The 23472-nt window shown below is 26.2% G+C and overlaps 1 protein-coding gene across 1 annotated transcript; it reads left to right on the top strand.

Annotated features, from left to right (window-relative positions):
* Nucleotides 1–21979: 21979 nt before the first annotated feature.
* LOC137816349 (auxin-induced protein 6B) lies at nucleotides 21980–22967 on the top strand. Its single transcript, XM_068619450.1, has one exon. The coding sequence runs from the start codon at nucleotides 22077–22079 to the stop codon at nucleotides 22524–22526; it is 450 nt and encodes a 149-aa protein (XP_068475551.1). The 5' UTR covers nucleotides 21980–22076; the 3' UTR covers nucleotides 22527–22967.
* Nucleotides 22968–23472: the final 505 nt, after the last annotated feature.

The following is a 23472-nucleotide window of genomic DNA, read 5'->3' as shown; positions in this document are numbered from 1 at the left end:
TTAAATCTAATTCAATCTCAAAAAACGAAATCAAGACTATCAATTTTTGTAGCACGATATACCTAACAAACTTTTATTATGATAAACTGTAAATGACTTTGATAGAATATTAAGAAATAGACTTTTATAACATAATTCAATCTCATAAATCATAAAACCGATTTATAAGATGAGATTTGTATTATTTATAAAGACTAAAATATATCTATAACATGAAAAAAATTGATTTTAATTTTTATATTTAGTGATTTAATATATAAATTTTAACCTATGTATATAAGTTGAACTACAACAAATGAATCAGTTTAAAATTAACTCATTTTAGTTAAACTCCAACTCATTTCATAAATTACTCATACTTCATTTATCCAACCAAACCTATTTTCTGATCACTTCATAAAATGTTCTGTGATTCATGATAAATAATCAAACCAAACCAATTTTCTCATCTCTTGGTAAAATTTTGTACGATTCATGACCAGCTCTTGTTTTCTTCGCACACAGTTTCTCTTTAAAGAAACCTTTTTCTTTTCTTCCTCTGCACCATGCATGGTCCTTCAAATGTACACCAAAAAGAATTTCAAGTTAAAACGAGTTCTAACTTTTCGTGCTACATATTGAATTGAGCGACACGTGAGAGCAATGGCCATAACTTTTTTTAAAAGAAAGAATTACTCACATTAAAAAAGTTCTCATTTTATAAAAAAAAAAGACAATTATTTTCTCGAAATAAACTAAACATAACAGATCATGCATTTAGTCCAATACGATAATGTTTGTGACAGAAAAGTGAAAATAAAGGCCAACCACTTACACAGGACACACACATATGTGTATAATATTAAGCTAAATTTGCAAGGATAAGCCATAAAAAGAAGCAAAGAGAGTGAGATAATAAAGTTATATGAGATATTGATATGACTATGTTTGGACCGAATTCAATCAATTGAAGGGTGGAAATGTAAGTACATTGCACTGAAATTAAAATAATAATCTGGGTTCTGAAAAATGATTTGTTGCTCTGACTCTTGCAGCTTGGAAGTTGGATTTGCAAATTTTGTATGAGACAGCAACGGTGGGAATATCTCCACAGGGGTCCAGAATTGAATAAAATCCAATTCGTTTGCCAATCATTTTATGAAAAGATTTGAGATCCTGCAAAATTTCATCATCATTTCCCTTCTTTCTGCACCTCATGTGTGATGCTTCTATCTGTCTTCTGTTATGCATTTCTCAACTTCTAACACAATCATCACCATTTCTTTATTTTTAACCTAGATTACTATATATATCACCACCAACTTCTTTCAATCTGGTTTTAAGAACTTCTTGTGGTGTCTAGATTTAGCTGAAAAGCTTAAACTTTAGCAGTGAATATGTATCTGGTAAAGTGCACTGTGAATTCTGTATAAAGATTGAAACATCTCTGAAATTTTCTATTTTATTTATTTATTCAAATTTTTTTTATTAAAAAAACAACTTCTTTCGATAGATGTTTAGAAATAGAGAAAAGCATTTTTGAGAAAGCTAAAATGTATTTTTTTATCAGAAATAAACAATATATACATATGGACCACTTTAGAGGTGATCCAACCTATATACAAAGAAACGAGAACAACTTAACAATACATACTCTCCCAGAAAACTACTCAAAAAGTTAACCTTGCCAAAAACAACTATCGTCAACCAGCTAAAACAAAGAAAGACAGACCGAAAGATCAAGACACCAATCAGAAAAAGAAAAACAAAGAGAGATTTAGAAGTGGGAATCAAAGACACCAAACTAGCTAAAATGTATATATATTGATGTTTTAAATGGTATTGTATTGCATGAGCTATTATATTATAAGGTGAGCTAACTTATTCAGAGGAGTTATGAAGAAGAAGGGGGTGTTTGGAGTTGGTGAATTATTCTGAGTTGCATCCAACTCCCATGTGAGGGCTTCTTGTTTAATCCACATAACCACAAAAATGACAAAAGTCTCCCATAGAATCCGGCAATGGAACATGACTTGTACTCATTCTACTTATGTATATATTTTGTATGAATTCAAATACAAAGAGCATATGCTCTTTGTTTGACCCTATTGGACATGAGTGGTGCCAAATACCTTGTCAACTTGCTATCATATCACTTGCTTTTTTTATACGAGGAAATCATGAAAACGATGGAGATACTATTACGTATTTATGAAGAAAAATAATCATAATTTGGGTAGGGATGATAATAAGAGAGTGAATCCTCATTCATGCCAAGTGATTCTTGCATGTGACCAAGTGATTACTGATTTCTGAAAATGTTCATAGAAAAGGGTTCTTCAAAGAGTGATTTGTGAAAATTAGCTTAACACAATTGTATTATTGCTTCTCTTCTAAGGGCATTGTGTTGGCATTGGACCAACGAATTCAAAATGTTGAACTTAGGCATTTCAAACCTTAAATAATTATATACATGGAAGAACTATTCTTATCTGTTTTCTTACAATGGAAACAATCTTAAGACATCACGTTAACTACTCAATCCCCACTAGGTCAACTTAGGTTATAATTCTTCAATGCAATCATAATTTTTCTTTTAAAAATTGTAAAAAATCTTTCTTTTTTATTGTATTCTTAACTTTTCATTTGGATGATTTGTGTTTAAAAAACATCTTTGAAAGTTAAGATAAATATATATATATATATATATATATATATATATAAATTATTCATCTACTCCTACGTGAGGTAGAAAATACTACTATTTAGATTAACCTAGATTATAATTTTTCATTCAATCATAAATTTCTTCTGGGTATTAAAAATTCTTAAAACCACCATTTGTCATTGTATCCGTGTATATATATATATATATATATATATAAAAGCTATCATATTAGACATTATTATTAAATTTGATATCTTAACTAGGCTGATAACAATAATCATCTGTAACCACATGAAAAAAAATTATTAAAATAAATAAATAAATAAAATACAAGATAATATAGGAAAAACTAGACCAAAACTCATATATTAACAAAAACATTACATAGGTAATTTATATTTATTAATAAAGAACTCTAAGAAAAGATTATCAATAAAAATATACTATATATATGAATAAAGTCTACGTTAATAAATTTATCTTCACGAAAAATGTGAGAAAACCTAAAATTGTAAATTTTGATTTACTTTGGATGAATTTTTTAGAGAATCAATTGAATCATTTGTTAAGGTACTATATATGTAGCTTCCATTGTAGAAGTTATTGTGAAGTAAAAAGGAAAATGAGGTAATGTGTGTGTGTAAGTAAGGTGAGGAATTTGTAGTTTAATGGTTGATTCATTGATGCAGTGGTTAGTGCATGTCAATCATTTTCAATGATTAGATGTACTAAAAAAATAAAAACAGTTAATGAATATGATTAGGGAATTGAATTGAGTAATTAAGGGAAGATGTCCCCACCCACCAAAATTTGTCAGCCTCATTAATCTTCTCTTAGCATCATCATGTTTCTTAACTTCGTCAACCATAACTTATTCACGTCAAAACACAACGCATATTCCTTCATTTTCATTTTAAACCTTCATTTTTCAACAAAACCCATTTTAAAAACTGGATGTGATTGGACAGCTACCTACAGTTATATTCTTAAGATTATGATTATTTTTCTACTCAGATAATCTTACTCAAATTAAATTAAATTATTTAAATATTTAACACAAATATTTAAGTTTTGGTATTTAAATTATTTCTCATGACAAAAAAAAAATTATATATAATATATACTACAAGAAAATCATGAAATAGAAACCAATTTTTAGATACCAAAATAATTAGTTGTAATAGTAACTAAATTAGAAACCATTTTAGAAACTAAAAAAAAGGTCTCTAAATTAGTTTCTATTATTATTAAATAATTTCTAAATTGGTATCTAATTAGCAACCAAAGTTTTAACTACCAATTGTTTCATTTTTAAATTTGGTAGCAAAAACCTTGGTTGCTAATTAGATACAAATTTAGAAACTATTTAACAATAATAGAAACTAATTTAGAAATCAAAATTTGTTTTAATTTTTAAAATGTCTCTAATTTAGTTACTATTACAACTAATTATTTTGGTCTTTAAAAATTTATTTCTATTTTATGATTTTCTTGATGATTGTAACTGGTGTATTTTTTTTTTCTTAATGACAAAATTGAAAAACCCACTTTTTTAAATATATAATCCCTCATTTTCTTTAGTTGCTACCTAAAACTTTTTTGTAAGCCTAAAAATATACCGATTCGACCCTATTTCTTACATGTGCTTTATTTATCTTTTTGGGTACCAGAAATTATGCAAATTTCTGAGAAGAATACAAATTGGAAATCAAGCACAGAAAAATGGTTTCCAACTAGAATATTGTAGGTAAAATATACCATACGATATGACATGTAACTTGCTACCATTCCAATATTGAGAGTACAATGGGGCCTAATATTAGAAATTCATTCTTCATAAAATTTGTTATGAACTCTAATTGTGAGATGAAAGGTTAATGCTAACAAATTTTCATACCCAACGAGTATTATGAAGTAGGGTTGATCGAATAAGGTTAACAAATTTGGTTGTTTTGGGTTTCTTGGTATAGTACACTATAAGAAAATAAATATGAAACAAACAAATTTTAGAGATTAAAAATAATTAGCTATTATAAAGATTAAATTAGAGATTATTCTATAAATAAAAAGAAATTGGTTTCTAAATTAGTTTATATTATTGTTAAATAATTTCTAAATTTGTATATAATTAGCAACTAAAGTTTTAACTATTATTTATATTATAAATTTAGTAGCAAAAACTTTGGTAGCTAATTAGATACCAATTTAGAAACCATTTAACCATAATAGAAACTAATTTAGAAACTAAAAGTTTTTTTAGTTTTTAAAATAGTCTCTAATTTAGTCACTATAGCAACTAATTATTTTTAGTCTCTAAAATTGATTTTTATTTCATGATTTTCTTATAATGATACTTTTGGACTATAGTATTTTGTTTTGAGTGAATGTTTGACAGATAGAAGTGTGTGATTTTAACTCTTTTTTTTTTCTATTTTATATAAGGATTGAGTTATTTCTTAAGTAATCATCGTTCAACTCAACTATATAAAATTGATTTATAAAATGAAATTTACGATCAATTGGATTGAAAAGAATTTTTTTTATCAACAATAATAAATAAATAAATAGGAAACACTTCAATGGTTCAACCCTTATTCAGGAAAACAAGACGATGTAAAGTGTTGGCGTGTTGGAGTGAAAAAGTTTGAGCTGAGGATGCAAACCATATTGGTGCTAAGGCTGCAGCTAAGATAAAGATAGTGAGTAACAGAGTGTGATGATGAGAGAGTGGAGGACAGAACTGTGCTGGCACTTCATTTAAATTGGGATTTTCAAAGAGTAAAAGGGAATTAGGTAACAGGTATTCTTCATCACTAAAAGGCACTCCTTTTGGGTACGGAAATTTTGTTTTCCATTGTTTCGTGTCACCCCAAAAACTTTCTACCCACAGAATAATAATCAACTATAGTAGTACAACTATATCATACTAAATTAATAATATATAAACTTTCTCTAAGTTTCATTGCCAACCAATCACACTCCTTAGTGAGCTTCCCTAGATGGACTACATTACATTACATTTTTCTATATATTTCTGTATCTCTACTCAAGTCTAAGAAGAATATTTTGGTCTTTGTAGTTGTCATGTAATCCATCATACTGATAGATCTATAACAAGAAAATATTCTTATATGGTTTTATAGTATCACGGAGCTAAACATGATGATATTGCGTGTAAATAAATTGTTTATGATATTTATATTTAAAGATGTTAAAATCAAATTAATCAATCAACGAGGAGACAATATTTATTATTAAATTATCAATAATAAAATTATGTACAAAGAGAAAAAGAAAACACTACCATCACTACAAGAAAATCAAGAAATAGAAATCAATTTTTAGAAACCAAAATAATTAGTTACAATAATAACTAAGTTAGAGACCATTTTAGAAATTAAAAAAGAAATTAGTTTCTATTATTGTTAAATAGTTTCTAAATTAGTATCTAATTAGCAACCAAGGTTTTAGAAACCAAATTTAGAAACTATTTAACAATAATAGAAACTAATTTAGAAACCAATTTCTTTTTTAGTTTCTAAAATATCTCTAATTTAATTACTATTGGAACTAATTATTTTGGTTTCTAAATATTAGTTTCTATTTCATGATTTTATTGTAGTGCATATATATAAAGAAAAAAAATTCATAATGAAAACAACACAAAAAGTACTTTCAACTCATAATTTATAATATACTTATTATATTTTATGTTCTTAATAGTTTGGATATCTTGTTGGAGATCTCACATCGATTAGTGATTAGAGTCTTTCATTATATATAAGTGGGTGTAAACCTCAGTCTCATAAACCGGTTTCATGGAGTTGAGTTAGACTTAAAGTCCATTTCGTAATATATCTCTACGCGAAGAATCTGAATTAACTTACTTCAAATATAGGTGTTGGTTGAGAGTAACATGTTTATCAGACTATCACCGTCCAAAATCAGGAAGGTTTTGCTTCTTTTGTGGCATAGGAAACAGTTAATCAAGTTACTTTAAGGCATCATTATGAGAAAAGGAACATGAAAATGTTTTTATGAACCAATGGAAACTTTTTACATTATCCAGATACAAGAATAATGTTTTTTTATTGGAGTTGCAGTCTGGCTCTAGCTATTATCTTATTATTGCTTGCGTCAAAAGCTTCTTTATCTTTACCCTTTATTACGCATAATGCATTCGTGTTCACATATACAACAAAAATTTGAAATGTTTTGGGTTAAAGATTCTCATAGGGTCATAGCATATATAGGGTTTCTTTTAGGTTATATTCGCAGATAGGTTTACTTTATTCTGTGAATGAGTTGTTAGTTAACTAAAAGTAACATTAAGGTGAATACAAAATTGCACCATCCACCAGCCAAATAAAAATAAGGGAAGGTAGAATAAAATGAGATATTTTATGGGTGTCCTAAATATAAATACTTTAGAGATGTTTCAACCTTTATATAGAAAGTAACTAAAACTAACTTGTTCAACATTTGACCTATAAACATATTTCAAACTCTAAAATCACCGAATCAATTCTCAACTGAAAGACATGATAAACCACATCAACAGAAATCATCATTTATCCTATCAGGATCCTTATAACCAGTTTTTAGTCAAAAGAATATACACAAACTATTTCTTAATACAAACAAAAGCCCACAAACACATTACAAAACAAAATCCCTCATGCACAAATAAATCCCACAAAAACCACTCCAAATTGAACCTTTTTCCCAAAGACAATTAGGCAGAATAGATAATGTTATGGAAAAAGACAAGAAAGTGAAAACATGAGAACAAGGTAGCAACACATAACAAAATGATTAAAAATGTTGGAACAATTTGAGAGACTCACCGAAGAAGCAGAAAGAAATAAATGAGAAGGTTTGCAAGTACTAGTACTAATGCATGAGTTATTGTTTGGGTTATTGTAGCATGTTTTTTCAGAAATAATGTCATAAATGGTTCGAAATTATTATTAGTAGCTACCTAGATGTTTCTCCCTTTATAAACCATGTGCGCGTGCTGGATTCTCACTTTATATATATATATATATATATATATATATATATATATATATATATATATATATATATATATATATATATTCACTTAAGTTTTTCTTTGGTATAATGAGCAAAAATTAAGACTCAAAAAGTTAATAACTTATCATAATTATTTTTCAAAAATACATATACACTACAATAAAATTATTAAATAAAAATTAATTTTAAGAATCAAATAATTACTCACTATATTGAGAATGTGTAATTTTTCCCTATATAAAATTTTAATTTTGGTTCTTCCATTTTTCTAAAATTGAGCAATTTTAGTTTATTGTTAATATGTTTAAAAGGTAACTATACAGATTTGTAATGTCAATCATTGATTGATGTAATAGTAAGGTATAACAACAAACTTTAATATCTCTAATTCTTGGATAGGTTAATATTTATTATTAATAATATTAAAATGGTAGACTAAAATTGATTAATTTTGGAAAATTAAAAACCAATTTTGTTGTTAAAATTTTTCATAGGAATGCACATTCTTAAAATTACACAAGCTAAAATTGGATTTAAGCATTTATTTATTTATCAGCATAGAAAGAATAAATAAATGGGAAGATTTTTTATATGATTAAAGTTAATTACATTTAACTTAAATGTGTAGGAGTAGTTTTTTATATTAAAAAATAATCTATATTTACTGTTACTAAATAAGAATACAACATTACAAAATTCATTAGAAAAACATGTTATGCATCTGACAAGTTCACTACTAGTAATATGTATATGAAATTATACTGTTTATAGCAAAACTTTGCATACATCTGTCGTTATTCATTGAAAAAATCTATAATGTTGTAAATCTAAACAAACAATACCTTATTTTGTAAGGATTTTAAATATAATCGGAGAGTACATACTAAAAGATTAATCTATTAAGTGAGAAAACTTTTGAACTTAAATATATTTATATAATAACTTTTGGACTTAATTTCCATGTATTTAACATTCATTGAATTATAATAGCTAATTTCATTTTGATTATTGACTTTAAATAATGTATAACAAATCATTTGTTTTGGTGAAGAGTTTAGTCAAATGGTTTATTATGTAAAGGAAAAGAAAATCATCTACTAAAGATCGTATAGTGTGGTATATAGTGTTGTTAAACCATTTAATACATGTTTATTATAACTTTCTTTAATGGTTTTGTTTTTGAATGATTTTTTGTTACTCCTTTTATACAGGGTATAGATATGAAGTCTTTATGGACTTAGTCAACACACCAAATTTGAAAGAGTTCTATGCATCTAAACCTTTTTGTTATCAATAAAGTGTTTTCTTCAATCTTGTTTTTGTTTTCTTGTTTTACTAAGGTTGAGAACCTAACAATTGACATCATCTGTGAAGACAAGAAAAGAAAGTCAAGAAGATAAAGAAATGACCACCAAGTTTGACATGGAGAAGTTTATATAAACCTTCTCTTATCAAGTGTTTTTTTTTTCAATTTTATTTTGATTTTCTGATTTTATTATTGTCGAGAGCCCAACTTTTGAAGTCTTCTCTTTAGTATAGGTTAAGGTTTGGTCTTGGATATCGTCAAAGGTATCATCAACGAGTTTCTCATTTTTTTGATTGATGCTTAGAACCTCTAATATGTATGTACTCAATCAATAGTTGCTAATAGGATAACAGAGTTGGTTTTTAAATTTTAAGTCGTTTTTTAACTAATTGTAACAGAATAGACACTTAAAACTCTCGGTAAGAGGGTTAAACCACCTTTAAAGTAAACCACATTTATTCTATCTTTTCTTACAATCACTATTGTTGCCGTTAATGTCTGCAAGATGGAGTACCAAGATTAGTTAAGGAAAGATCAAAAGAATAAATAAGAAATGATAGTAGAAAAGTTTAGAATTATGTAGCAGTTGTTGACCTATTCCTTTCATTGCAGTTCATTGTGCTTGGGAGCAGAAGTGGCTGCAAAAGTGCGTTCAACAGCGACACCAAGCTACAATCTCTCTCTGCATAACCTCTTTTAATCATTGATTATAATATTTTATACAATGATCATGAATATAATAAAACTCTACATGCAATAAAAGAATCATGTAAGTAGTATGAACGCGCGTTTGCAATCTCTCAAGTAAGAATCCACTTTTTTTAATTCCTTTTCCACCGCGATTTTTCTGGTAGCTACCCTCAAAGTGCTGTTTCGATAATGACAGGGGCGTGAGACGCGGATCAAATACTTCACCTACACCCATCTATTTTTATAATTAAATAACACAACTAACTATATTAATTAATACTTTTTTTTACATGTTCAGAAATAAAAAAGCATGCTCCAAAACTGGGTTTGTATGATTAAATATTGTCATGAGACTTCTGACTGTGATTTGGAATTTGCAGACCCTTCACAGATGAATTCAGCATGTTTTTTCTTTATATAAATTTGCAGCAGCAAATAAATGTGATGGAAATTAAACTTTGAATCAAAAAGTCAAATAAGAAAAAATAATTAATGAATGTATGTGATCTCCAATTTTTGGTTTTATATTGTGTTTATTTGTGGCATGCTTTGGATTTGGTATTTTAATATAAGTTGTGCATTTAGTTTAAATTTGTTGATGTAAAATTAAATTATGATACAATTGAAAATTTAAAAACTAAAATCCTTGCTACTATTGCAATATCTTAAGCACACGAGTTTTCACAATTTTCAGAAAATAAATTTTCATTTTAAATGTCACAAGTTACTATACCATGGATTCTTTCAACTTAACACTACACAAATTAATTTTAAAGACTAAAATAATTAATTATTATTTGACTAAATTAGAGATCATTTTATAAATTAAAAAGTTATTAGTATTTAAAGTAGTTTCTATTATTAATAAAAATTGATAAAATAATTTTTAAATTGGTATCTAACTATTGTTACAAAAAATTTAGTTACTTATAATTTTATATTTTAAATTAGTCTCTAAAAAATAGACACTAATTTAAAATAAAAAATATTAGTAGCTAAAACTTAGGTAGTCAATACTAATTTGAAAACTATTTTATAATTTTTTACTAATCATAGAAATCACTTTAAATATAAATAATTTTTTAATCTTTAAATTAATATCTAATTTAGTCAATATAATAATTATTTTTTTAAAAAAAATTTGATTACTATTTAATGATTTTCTTGTAGTAGTAAGTTTTAATTGTACTAAATGAATGATATTCACAATTTTACATCAGATTACATTACAGTCCACATCAAATTATAAAGGGAAAAAATTACTTTATAAAAATAAATAATTTTAAAATTATATTTGTATCACAGTATAATTGTAAAACTGATATATTTTATTTTACAAATATCAAATTAATATTTTATTTATTATTTATAGAAGTCAATTTTTTTTTGTGGAAGAATAAAGAAAGAGAAAAAAAAAAGAATAGGTCAACATCGATGAGATACAGAGCTGAGGTTGGCAATGGCAGCAGTAGCCGTAGTACTATAAATTTACTCTTTAATTAGATGCATCTTATGCTATTTCTATAAACAAATAATATTCATGAATCATCATCAACTTTTATTGCTCAACTTTGCTTTTTCAAAATTAATTAGATATGTTTATATTATTTTCTATGAAACTACCAAACAACACAACCGATTGTGATTTTGGCGCATTCCCAAAAACCAATCCTAACATATTTAGGGGTCAAAGTGTTAATCATACACCAAGTGCCCACGTCAATGCACATTTACTATTCTAATCCTCTCATTGTTGAAACAAAAATGTGACTAAGAATTTTGCTAAGAAGTTTACACATTTTCATAGGTCTTTTTAACTCTATTTGAATTGCTTTTTTTTTTTAAATTGTAGAACATTATTTAAATCACTTGAAAAGAAATAAAATTTTAATTTTGATGAAGTTTGTATTCACTTATATACTATAAAAAAAATTTATTATTTTAAATAATGTATCTTTCACTCTCTCACGTCGATACCTAATAAAATTATAAGTTTATAGATGATCGATAGCAGTCCAATAAAGATGACTTCATAAAATTAACAAAATATCGTTAGGATAAACTTTAAATAACTTTGATATTGTATTAAAAAGTAGATTTTTAAGCCTACACTACAAGAAATTAATTAAATAGCAATCAAAATTAGAAACAAAAATAATTAGTCACTATATTAACTAAATTAGATATTATTTTAGAGACTAAACAATTATTGGTATCTAAAGTAGTTTCTATTATTAATAAAAATTTATAAAATGGTTTCTAAATTGGTATATAACTATTAGCTACAAGGATTTTAACTACTAATATTTTAGATTTTAAATTGGTCAATTAGTCTTTTAGAGATTAATTTAGAATTTAAAATATTAGTAGTTAAAACCTTGATTATTTTTTTTTATCAGCAGTTAAAACCTTGATAGCTTATGGTTAGATATCAATTTAAAAACTACTTTATAAAATTTTATTAATAATAGAAACTACTTTAGATATCAATAATTTTTTTAATTTTTAAAATAATTTTTAATTTAGTCTAATAATAATTAATTATTTTGATCTTTACAATAAGTTGTAATTTAATGATTTGTATTCAACCTTATAGTATGAAAAGTCTTCATTTCTAGTTTATGTAGGATTTAAAAAATATATATATATATATTTTTTTTTTTTTTAAAAAAATAAATATTATTGTAAGGCGCATGTAATGATGGCATGCATGAAACTTTGATTTATTGATTGATGAAATTTTGTTTGGTAGTAGCACCATTGATATGAATGAAGTTGAAGAATCTAAACTAAATATGTTAGTTTGTTTTATCTCTTATTTATGTGCATGGATGAGTGTGATTTCTGACAGAAGATTATAAGCAGTAGTAGCTGTAGGTGATAATGAAAAAGCTTATCCTTAAGTGTTTATTAAATTGATAGATAGAAGATATACACATAATGAGTTCTTTGTATCAACCCCAAAGAACCGTTCATTCACTTTACAAATCGAGAATCCATTTCTGGAAGCAGCAGAGCCAGCGCATGGAGAGTAATCAAATTCCATTTCTGTTCATCTTAAGCATGGGCATGCTGGAGTTAAATTAATTACATATTTTTCAATCACAAAATTAATTAAATATTGTTCTCAAACAAGATTGGGGTCTAGAGAACACTTCAAGCTACTCCTATGCTTCTTTAGTCGGTCAGTCGGTTTGCACTTTAGTTTCTCTCTAAACAAACTCCTTCTTCTCCTATGTTCACCCCTACTTATCGGTCTTCACGTAATTCAGACTCGAATCATACTTGCAGAAGATACTCCGATGCTCTAGTCAGATTTAGTATTTGACACTCGGTATGCTCAGTATTGTATAATAACGTATCTGATCCTTAGAATCTGTGTTATTTATATGATTGTGACAGGTCTTTCTTATTAAGTCAGATTAGAAAACTGAGTCATGTTTAGAGATGTATTACATAACTCTTTTGATTGTTGATTAGGTTCACTATGATCTCCGTAGTGTGTACCGGTACAAATATTATATTATGAGGAATAATGATAATTTGACACCTCTTGCTCCAAATTATACTTCTTTAAATGACAAAAATACCCTTTTACATTTTATAACCTCTATCATTTGAAAGGTGAAATTTGGAACAATGCAAAAAAGTGGCTGTGAAAATAATATTTTTATATTATGAGTGATGTTGGCGCCAAGATTCAGAAATGGAACAAAAAAACGTGGCAGTGTATCATGGTTTAGAACGCACCGAAAGCTTGTAAAGTGGAATTTGGAGATAATAGGGGATACCAGCAGCTATGTATGATTCAAACGGCGTATACCATGTGACATCTATGCACTAATCTCACAATTTTTATTTATACCTTTCTTTTAAGAAATAAGAGTAATGCTCTATTTGTTTTCGGATCAATTCGCCCACACAGAATTAATGTGTGTTTGAATTAGGATGTAGAAAAAGAAAGAAATAGAGTGGAAATTTCATCTTAAAACTATTGTTTAATTACAAGGGTTTTTTAATTTTGTGGTGGCTTTTTTTCTTTCATTGGGGTGGGTAGCTACGTGTGTCTTATTTTCATGATATGTATAAGGGTTGGATCACTCCTAAAGTGATTCTATTTATTCATTTTTTTTTGCTGATAAAAAAATTGTTCAATTATTTCAATGTCATTCTTGATCTAATAAGAATTGAATCAAACTATATGGGATTTGAACCTTTGACCTCAAATTTTGAAGACCTACATTTTACCAAACTGAACTAAACGATATGAAATTATTTGACATATAACAATAAGTTTTTCACTAAAAACTAAGGGAACGACTATTTGTCGATTAGAACCACTTTTCCATCCTCATAGTTAACATTAATGTTTGAACCTTAAGTGCGTTAAGATAACATTGTTAGGGTTACTCATTGCATTACTTTGGAGTTTTTTCGTGGTTTTGTTTTCAAATGCGCTTCAAAAGTTAAAAAAAAAATGTATTTAAATTGTCATTAACTTTAACTTCTAAGTAATATAAAACTATTTTACATACCAGAACAAGATTTAAATTTTATATTAATTTAAATTTATTTTATCTTGTTTATATAAATTAAATTCAATACATTATGTACATTTTAAAATATACTAACATATGCATTATTTAATTATTATCATTAATATTGTTATTTATTTCAATTAAATTTAATATGGTTAATCATAATAATATAAAATTACAATTTAACAATTCAATAATTAAATTACTATCCATATAAATTTATTCATAACAATATTTAGTAAAATTTATATTAATATAACTTGATTATCTATTTTATATGTGTATATAATTTTGAAATTCAAATCTGAAAATAATTCGACATGTAAACTGTTGAAAGTTTGAATTTGTTAATTGTTTTTGGTTTGGCAATTTTTTTATTGATTTGAGTAATATAGTCCCATCTAAGTACGTGAAGCACATGCTTGTGTATAAATTTGATGGCTCATTAATGCATTTTCATCATCCATAGCCAATTTATTTGAAGATATATACAAAATAATAATATCTCAATCTCCATAGCCAATTTATTTGAAGATATATATAAAAATAATAATATCTACCTTTTTCCTGCAGAAATCACAAAGTCATAGCTATGAATTTATTCATCTCCATAAATGCTTTGTTGATGAAGTTCAATATATAATAATTTATTATACATTGTATTAATATAAGAAATATTTACCATAGATAACAATATTTTTTTATAATGTTAGTATTATATTCAAATTATAAAACGATATATCAAAATATTTATTTAATGGACTGTTTTATTAAACAAATTTTAATATAAATGTATAATGAGTTAACTGTTACCGTACAGAAGAGTAGCAACGGAGGTGTGGGTCCGTTACGTCCGTGACACTGTTTGAGTACGTGAATACGAACCTGGAAGTGCTTTTTCTAAACGCAAAAAAAGTACGTTAACTAAAATCTATATACACACACGCAACAATACTTTTATTTATAAGATTTTTTTTGTTATTGAAATAATATTAAAAATATAAAATATGCTGGTAAAAAAATAAACCTAAATTCACTTTTCATGTTTTCCACAAAAGTTTAAAGATATGACATTAAGTTGTATAAGAAGTAAAATAAGTTGAGTTTATTGCATCTAACTTAATAATGAAAAAAGTGAGGTAGTTGCAGTCAAATTGGTCTTAATATCATGATTTAATAATAAAAATTAAATTAAATTTGAACAATAAAATAAGTTAAAGATAGATATAATTATAAAACATTTTACATATTAAAAAGTATTTCATTCTTTCAATGACTAAATTAATAGCGTGAAATCGATCATTTATCCGGTAGAATTAATTAAATTTATTTATATTTTGTTTGTCAAACTTAAATATTTTTTCATTTATATTCGAGTTAAACGAATGTTATGAAGGGGACTCAAGTTGTCACGTTTGAAAAAGTATATTTTGACCAAACATTTTTTAAACATGTTAGAAAATATATAAATTGTAATTAATTTCTCATAAATTAAAATTAAAAATAAATAAATTTAATAAAAAATAGAGAAATTATATATTAAAGATCACACAGCTATTATAGATAAGCACGTGCTATAATATATAATATAATATGTAAGTAAAGTTTATGAACCATTTTAATAAGATTAACAATTATAAATAAAAATATATTATAATATATAAATGAGATCTATCAATCAATTTAATAAAATTGAGATCAGTTTAAAATTCATTTTTTAATATTATATAAGAAAATTTGATATATTGATTAGTTTATGATAAGTTAATTTCAACTTAACTTATTAAAAAATATCTTCTACAAAACTAAGAATTAAGATTAATTTCTGAAGAAAGGTGGGAGAAAATGTTAGGAAATAAAGTGCTAGTGGTTGTGGTTATATATTTGGAAACCCCCTTTTCAAATCTAACACATATTCTTCCTATCTTCCTCACAATTTGTGTGTAACCACAAGAAGAAACAAATTAAATTAAATAATATTTCATGAAAACCCGAAAACAAAACACCAAACCAATTACACGGGTGGAACATAATTCGCAACCTACAAACAACATTATTCACATCTTTTTGTCCCGTCAAGTTTCTTAATTAGATTTGGAGATTTTCTAGGAAGTGTGTCTTGTTGAAAAACATTGAACAAGGCAAATAAATGGCATGACCCAAAGGTTGTAAGATGTGAGTTTTCTATGCTCAAATCAAACAAAATGTACAACATTCAAGGGGATGCACCGTTTTTAATTAGTTCTTGCCAAAGCTAGCAAAGTGGACCCATAAATCGGAATTCGACAACATTTTAACTCAAAGATTAGGTCGGACATCTCACATCGACTAGAGATTAGACATTTCATAGTATATAAGTGGGTGCAAATCTCACCACCTTATAAGTCAATTTTATGAGGTTGAGTTTGATTTAAAATTCACTTCTTAATATGATATCAGAGTCATATATATTAAGTCTATCCTTATGAGAGTTTGTTGGACTTATCAAGTCACCCGCTATCGGACCGTTATCAGACCATCCATAATATGTTATGTCACATACAATTGTAAGTGGGTGAGTTGAACATTTTACCTCGACTAATGTAAGTACAAATCTCGTTTTATAAACCGGTTTCATTGAATTAATGTTAAAATCTCCTTCTTAGTAAGAATGTTGTAATATTAGGGTATAATAAGATTGGAGATTCTGAAAGATTTTAATTTGAGAATATTTGAAATGATTAGTTTTGAGGGTAATGTGGATGAAGTAATATAATGATAAAATAAGAAGAGAATTAGATAGAAATCTGATTTAAGAGGGTGGATATAAGAAGGGTTTTTTGGCATTTCATTGGAAAAAATATAAAGAAAGAAAGCAATGGGGTAACCCTGCACATGGGGTGTGGTCAGATTTGGAGGTTTGTGAAATGCTGCCTTTTTAGAAGAGATGAATGTGTACTAAACTTACGTTTCTTGTTTCTTTCAATATTTTATTGTCCCTTTTCGACAGATGAACACCACAAAAAACATTTTCAATGTTGCGCCAGCCTAGACTCAGACATTCATTGGTTTAGTTGATTAGGAAGAAAAGAAAAAAATTCATTGTGTTGGTACATTCTAATGTTTTTTTTTTTTTATTATTACGAAGGAAGATAAATAAATAAGAGAATTCAATTTTTCTGGAAGCCATTGAAAATAGTCTTATTTTGTTCCTTGGAAACTATGAGAAAAGAAAGAAGATTTATTGAGGTAGTCTTATTGAGATTTTTTAGGAATTGATGAGATTTATATACGTCATTTACTGAGTAGAACAACACAACATGCACACAATAAAACAAAGTTTATTAAAACTATTACTGAAAACAGATATGGGACCATATCTTTAGACCACACTACTATTTGGTTATTCTTTGATCCTTTGCACAAAATTATTTAAGCAGATTAGTCAATTTTATTGTCTTTCTACAATTTTAACTCACAACTACCGTGGAAATTATTTGCCTTCATTACTCTTATTTATTTTAATTTATAACTCAATTCATCAATATATTTTTTACACTCATTTATATTGAAAATTGTTATTAAGTATGTTACAATCAAAACTAGCACATTAAGAGTATATATATATTGAAATATATTCTTAACTCCTTTGTGTTAAGATGGTGCAATGTGCATAATATATCAAGTGTGATTTAAGACTTTTTTTTCTGCTTCTCCCCACATGATAACTTAATGTATAATGTATGTGATCAAATTAATTAAAGTTACCATATCTAGTAATTTACCTATAAAATTCATGATAACTTCGTATTCTCACCACATATTTTCATATATGAATATCTCAATACTTAATACATATAAACTTTAATTATATATTTTTTATTTGAAAAAAATGATATAGATAATAAGGTTCATTCTTTGTTTTGTTCTCATTTGAATCAGCCCCCTCGTTTGAATGAGAGAACAATAAAGAGTATGTCTTCTCTTTTATGTTTTATATTTTCTCAAGTGAAAAATGTAATAGAACCATAATTATGTACTGTTAGTTTTCAAAATCTTTTTCTACCAATTTAATTATTTTTTAGGAAATTTAAACCAAGTGTTGAAGATGTCATATCGACTAAGATCAATTTACAATATATAAAAGGGTAATCATCATTTTCAAGTTAGTTTTGTGAAGATGGATTAATATTAAACTTACCTTTTAATATAGTATAAATCTATTCTAATGAGATTTCTTAAACCTATTGTGTCACACTTAACAAATGATGTTATTTACAACAAAACTCACTACAAAATTTATATTGAGATTAACATGATTAAAAAATTTACTTATATTTATCTTATATATATAATATTTATTTGATATAGATGAAAATTTAGTAAAAATAAAAAAAAAATGTATATATTGATTAGAAGTATAATATATATTTTGAATAAAATTTTAATGTAAATAATTAAAAATAGACTTAACTAATAATTTCTAATGAATATTAAATTCATTTATTCAGTCATTGTAATAATAGTTTTTATGAAATATGTTTTATTCAAACTGTTTATATATATATATATATATATATATATTAACTCAAATTTTAATGTAAATAATTAAAATTAAACTCTACTAATAATATTTCATGAATATTACTATTTATTTATTCAATCATTATAATAATAGTTTATATAAAAATATATTTTCTTCAAATTACACAATTAACTCTTTGTATAATATTTATTTTATCATAAATAATATAAAAAAAATTACTAGACTATAATAATAATGGTTTGACAGAGGATAATCATTTTTTAATAAGCTAAACAAATATTATTATAAAATAACTAATGTTTAATTTTATTTTATAATTATATCACATTTTAAACACATAAAAGATGTAGGTACTTGTTCATAGGTGTAATTAAAGTTATATTTCATCTATATATTTAATCCATAAAAATAACAGTACTAACACTAACATCAAACACTCTATCTCATTATGTTTTATTTTTCAAGGAGTGTGAAACTTCTCCCACTAAACCATACATTTGTTTAAAAAACTCAAAAGTTAATAAGTAAATTTGATTTAGTTTAAATTTTCCAAATTTAGTTTTTATTTTATTCAGAATTTGTAAAACCAATTTATAGTATATGTATATTAGATAATAGGAGTATGATATTGTGAAAGAGAGAATTTTTTTCTCCTAGAAAAGTGATTTCGGTTGAAGATATATGCAAATTTAGATAGTCAAATTTTGAGAACATAAAATTTGAGTGAAATTCTATCTGTGAATCCAATCAATATATTGCATTTACCTTTCATTTACCAAATTCTAAATATCTTTATATTTTTTCAATTTTTCTTTCATTTCGTTCTGCGTTCTTATCTCTTTTTCTAGAAATTATTAAAATTACATTGATATTATAAATGTTTTTATCAAATTTATCAATTTTTATATAATTTTTATTTTTCTAAATAGATTAAGATTATTTTGAGTATAGATTCATAAGAATAACATCTAAATTTTAGTTAATCTTACCATTAATCAAAATTGTATCTATATTTAACTTAGGTTTTAGTTTACTTTGTTTTATAGGTTAAATAGTTTATATAATCTGTTGTGGATAATTAACTCCATCATTCTTAAAACAATTGTTATAAATCTTAATTAGAATAAAAAAAAATACTTAGAACTAAAACTTTCATTAAACTTGGATAGTTAGAAATGAACTAAAGAGTCTCCTTTGCTAAATCACTTACTATTCCTGATAAGTACTATTGCTACAAGAGATGTGATAGAGACCATGGTCCCACTTATATGGTATGAAAATAAATAAATAAATAAATCATATTTATTTAATGTTTTTATTTAAAATATTAATTATAGTTTTTTTCTTCTGAATTTCTTCTTATGTTAACAAAATTGTTAAATTTAAATAAATGATTTCTTTGTTAATTTATTTTTGAAAAATTTCTTGATAAATTCACACCGAAAATTTAAAATTTATTTATTCAATCCTTGGATAGATAATATTTAAAATTGATAGACATAGTCATTAGAAAAATATTATTTAAAGTGAATTGATTATTTTGTCTGTTAAAAAATATTGTAATTAAATAAATTCATAATTTGATTTACATTTTGAATTTAATCAAATTGCACCGCTAGCTGCTTATATTATATCTTTTTATTGCTGAAAATATAAAAAGTTTTCAGAACTATATCATAATTGTTTGATTGTGGATAAATTTTTCTTAACAACTAAACAAATCTTATTCAAAAATAATAATGTTTAATTTTATTTTACAATTAGATCATATTCTAGTCACACATAAAAAAATGTACATATATGTACATAGGTAATTCAAGTTATATCAACACTTAAAGTAATGTTATAGATAGTAGACATATAATCATAGATGATTATATCCAAAACTAATGTAGCTTTTCATATATCAATAATAACATTATTTCTTATCATAAACACCATGTGTTTTTATTTACTAGAACAATGGAACTAATTTATAAAATTAATTTATTTATATATATATATATGATAGATTACGTGCTGGTTTTTCTTAAAGTTATATATTGTTTTTTTTCCAATAGTCCACTTTCGGGGAAAATCAAATTTTGGGTAAAATTGAAATTGTGAATTGAAGGAAGATGATTTACCCATGTTAATTTTAGCAATTTTAGGTGTTATGACCACTTACATTAATTCTTTTCACTGCTCTCTTGTCACGCTGTTCATAAATGATCAAATAAACATTGGAATCATAAATGTTCCTATCAAATCCAACAAATGAAATATATTAGGATATTTTTTGAATTTTATATAATTTTTTAAAAATATATTAGGGATATTTTCATCATCTAGAATGATACATCTTAAGTTTAAGGTTCAAATATTATCATTGAAATATATTAACATATTATAAAATATTATATTTTAAATCATTAAAAAAAATTATCTTAGAACACATGTATTTTTATTAACAATCAAAGAAAACATTATATTAATTAGAATGTGGATTATATGAACCTTGTGTTATTAGAATAAAAGAGTGAAAGTAGGAGTCACAAAAACTAGAATGACTTCCACAAAGAAAATCAAGGAAAGAAGTTACTTAAATGCATAAATTGAACTAAAATATATTTTTTAAATCATAAATTATATTTCAATTTAGGTTCATTAATAATAAAAAAAATTAAAAATTAATAAAGAATTTAGTGCAATTATTTAACAATCCTAATTATTACACTACTCCCATAAATTAAACTTCAATTAAAAATTATAATATATTTTTATTATTAATTTAATTTAATTCAACTCAGGTCTCTAAATTCTAAACACACTTTTAAGAAATGAAAAAAAAATTATAAAATTTCATCTTACAATTGATCAAACTTGTATGAATATTTAACTTAGATTTTAGGATAACCTATGCTACATGTTAATATGTAATATATATAAATAACTCCATAACTCTTAACATAATTACTATAAGTTTTTAAATTAAAAAAAAATATTTAATATCAAAACTTTCATTAGATTTGGATATTAGCAACAAATTAAAAATGACTTTGCTAAATTAATTAAAATCAGTACTATTCCTGAAAAGTATTCCTGAAAAGTATTGCTAAATTAATTAAAAATGACTTTGCTAAATTAATTAAAATCAGAGATAGAGGTCTTGTTCGTAAATAACTCAAAACACAAAGGGCACTTTCCCAATCTTGCAACTATAAAACCTTAACCTCACACCTTCTTCAAATCCCTCTACCTTTATTTTCATCATCACTTCCACTGCAACTTTCTTCACCCAACAACACAACCACACCAACGACACAACAAAAAACACAGTACAAGAAAAAAAAAATGTCCGCAAAATGCAGCCAAATCCGACACATCGTTCGGCTCCGCCAGATGCTGCGGCGCTGGCGCAACAAAGCTCGCATGTCTGCCAACCGCATACCGTCAGATGTGCCTGCAGGACACGTGGCCGTCTGCGTGGGCACCAACCTCACCAGATTCGTGGTGCGCGCGACGTACCTGAACCACCCCGTCTTCAAGAAGCTCCTCCTTCAAGCTGAAGAAGAGTACGGTTTCTCCAACCCCGGTCCACTGGTCATCCCCTGCGACGAAACTCTCTTCCACGAGGTTCTCCGGTTCATCTCCTGGTCCGAGTCAGAAAAACCGAACCGGTTCGTGAACCTCGAACTTGACGACTTAAAACGACACTGCCACGTAAGATTCAACAACAACCTCGATTTCTGGCCAGAGTCCAGACCGCTCCTGCACGGTCCGAGTGACAAAACCGTTTGGTAACACTCCGACCGAACCCACCGAACCGAAGGACTCGAAGGAGATGTTCGAAATTTCATTTGATCCTGTTTGGTTGAGATTTGAGTGATGAGAAGGTTTATGATAATTATTATATTTTAATACTAAGTTGAGATCTCACTTTTAGAGTGAGAGAGTTTGTTATTTGAGTTACAAATATGAAAAAAAACCAGTGGTAGAAGAATGGTCGGAGAATCGCCGAAGGAGGAGATGGCACAACCGAGTCATCCCAGGTTCGGAACCGAGTTGAGTTGAGGCTGTGATTTCATGGTTTTTTAAGGCTGCGATATGAGTCTCTAACTGTGATGAGTAACATGTTGTAAAGCACTTATGTTTATGTATTTTATTCCTTCAATGCAAATGCAAATTAAGTTGTAGAGAATTTTCAAATTATCATAAAAAAATAGTTTAACTTTTTAAGTCAAATTCTTCATCTTGGTAAAGTGAGTAGTGTATTAAATATAGTGTAAAGTTTGTTGGTATGTGTGGAGGTTGCAATCACCATAGCTGCTGTGGGAGTTATAATGACAGAGACCACGTGAAAGAAGAAGCAAGTAACAACGCTAACACACTATGTTTTCACCTGATCTTGCATTTTCGTTGTGATTTTTATGAAATGAAATTTAATTCTTAAAAAAATCATTGACCAAAAGAAAGTGAACATGATCACAGATCACAATCATGCAAAAGAAGGGTTTTTATTCTCATTAGTGAGAGAGCCTTTTGTGCCAGCTAAGTCCTCACCTAATTAAGGACAATATTCATTATTCCTATAATGTAAGGTAAATAATTCCAATTAATGTATCCCTTAACAAGGTTATTAATTGAAAAAAGTTTAAAATAATTATATACACTAGATTTTAATTAATTGTTCTCACATCAAGTCTAAGAGATATATCAATCATCGCATCTAAGATATTGTCTGTATTTG

Source organism: Phaseolus vulgaris, chromosome 1 (genome assembly GCF_000499845.2).
Source record: "Phaseolus vulgaris cultivar G19833 chromosome 1, P. vulgaris v2.0, whole genome shotgun sequence".
Classification (NCBI taxonomy): Eukaryota; Viridiplantae; Streptophyta; class Magnoliopsida; order Fabales; family Fabaceae; genus Phaseolus; species Phaseolus vulgaris.
This window is presented reverse-complemented; position numbering and strand designations above follow the sequence as displayed.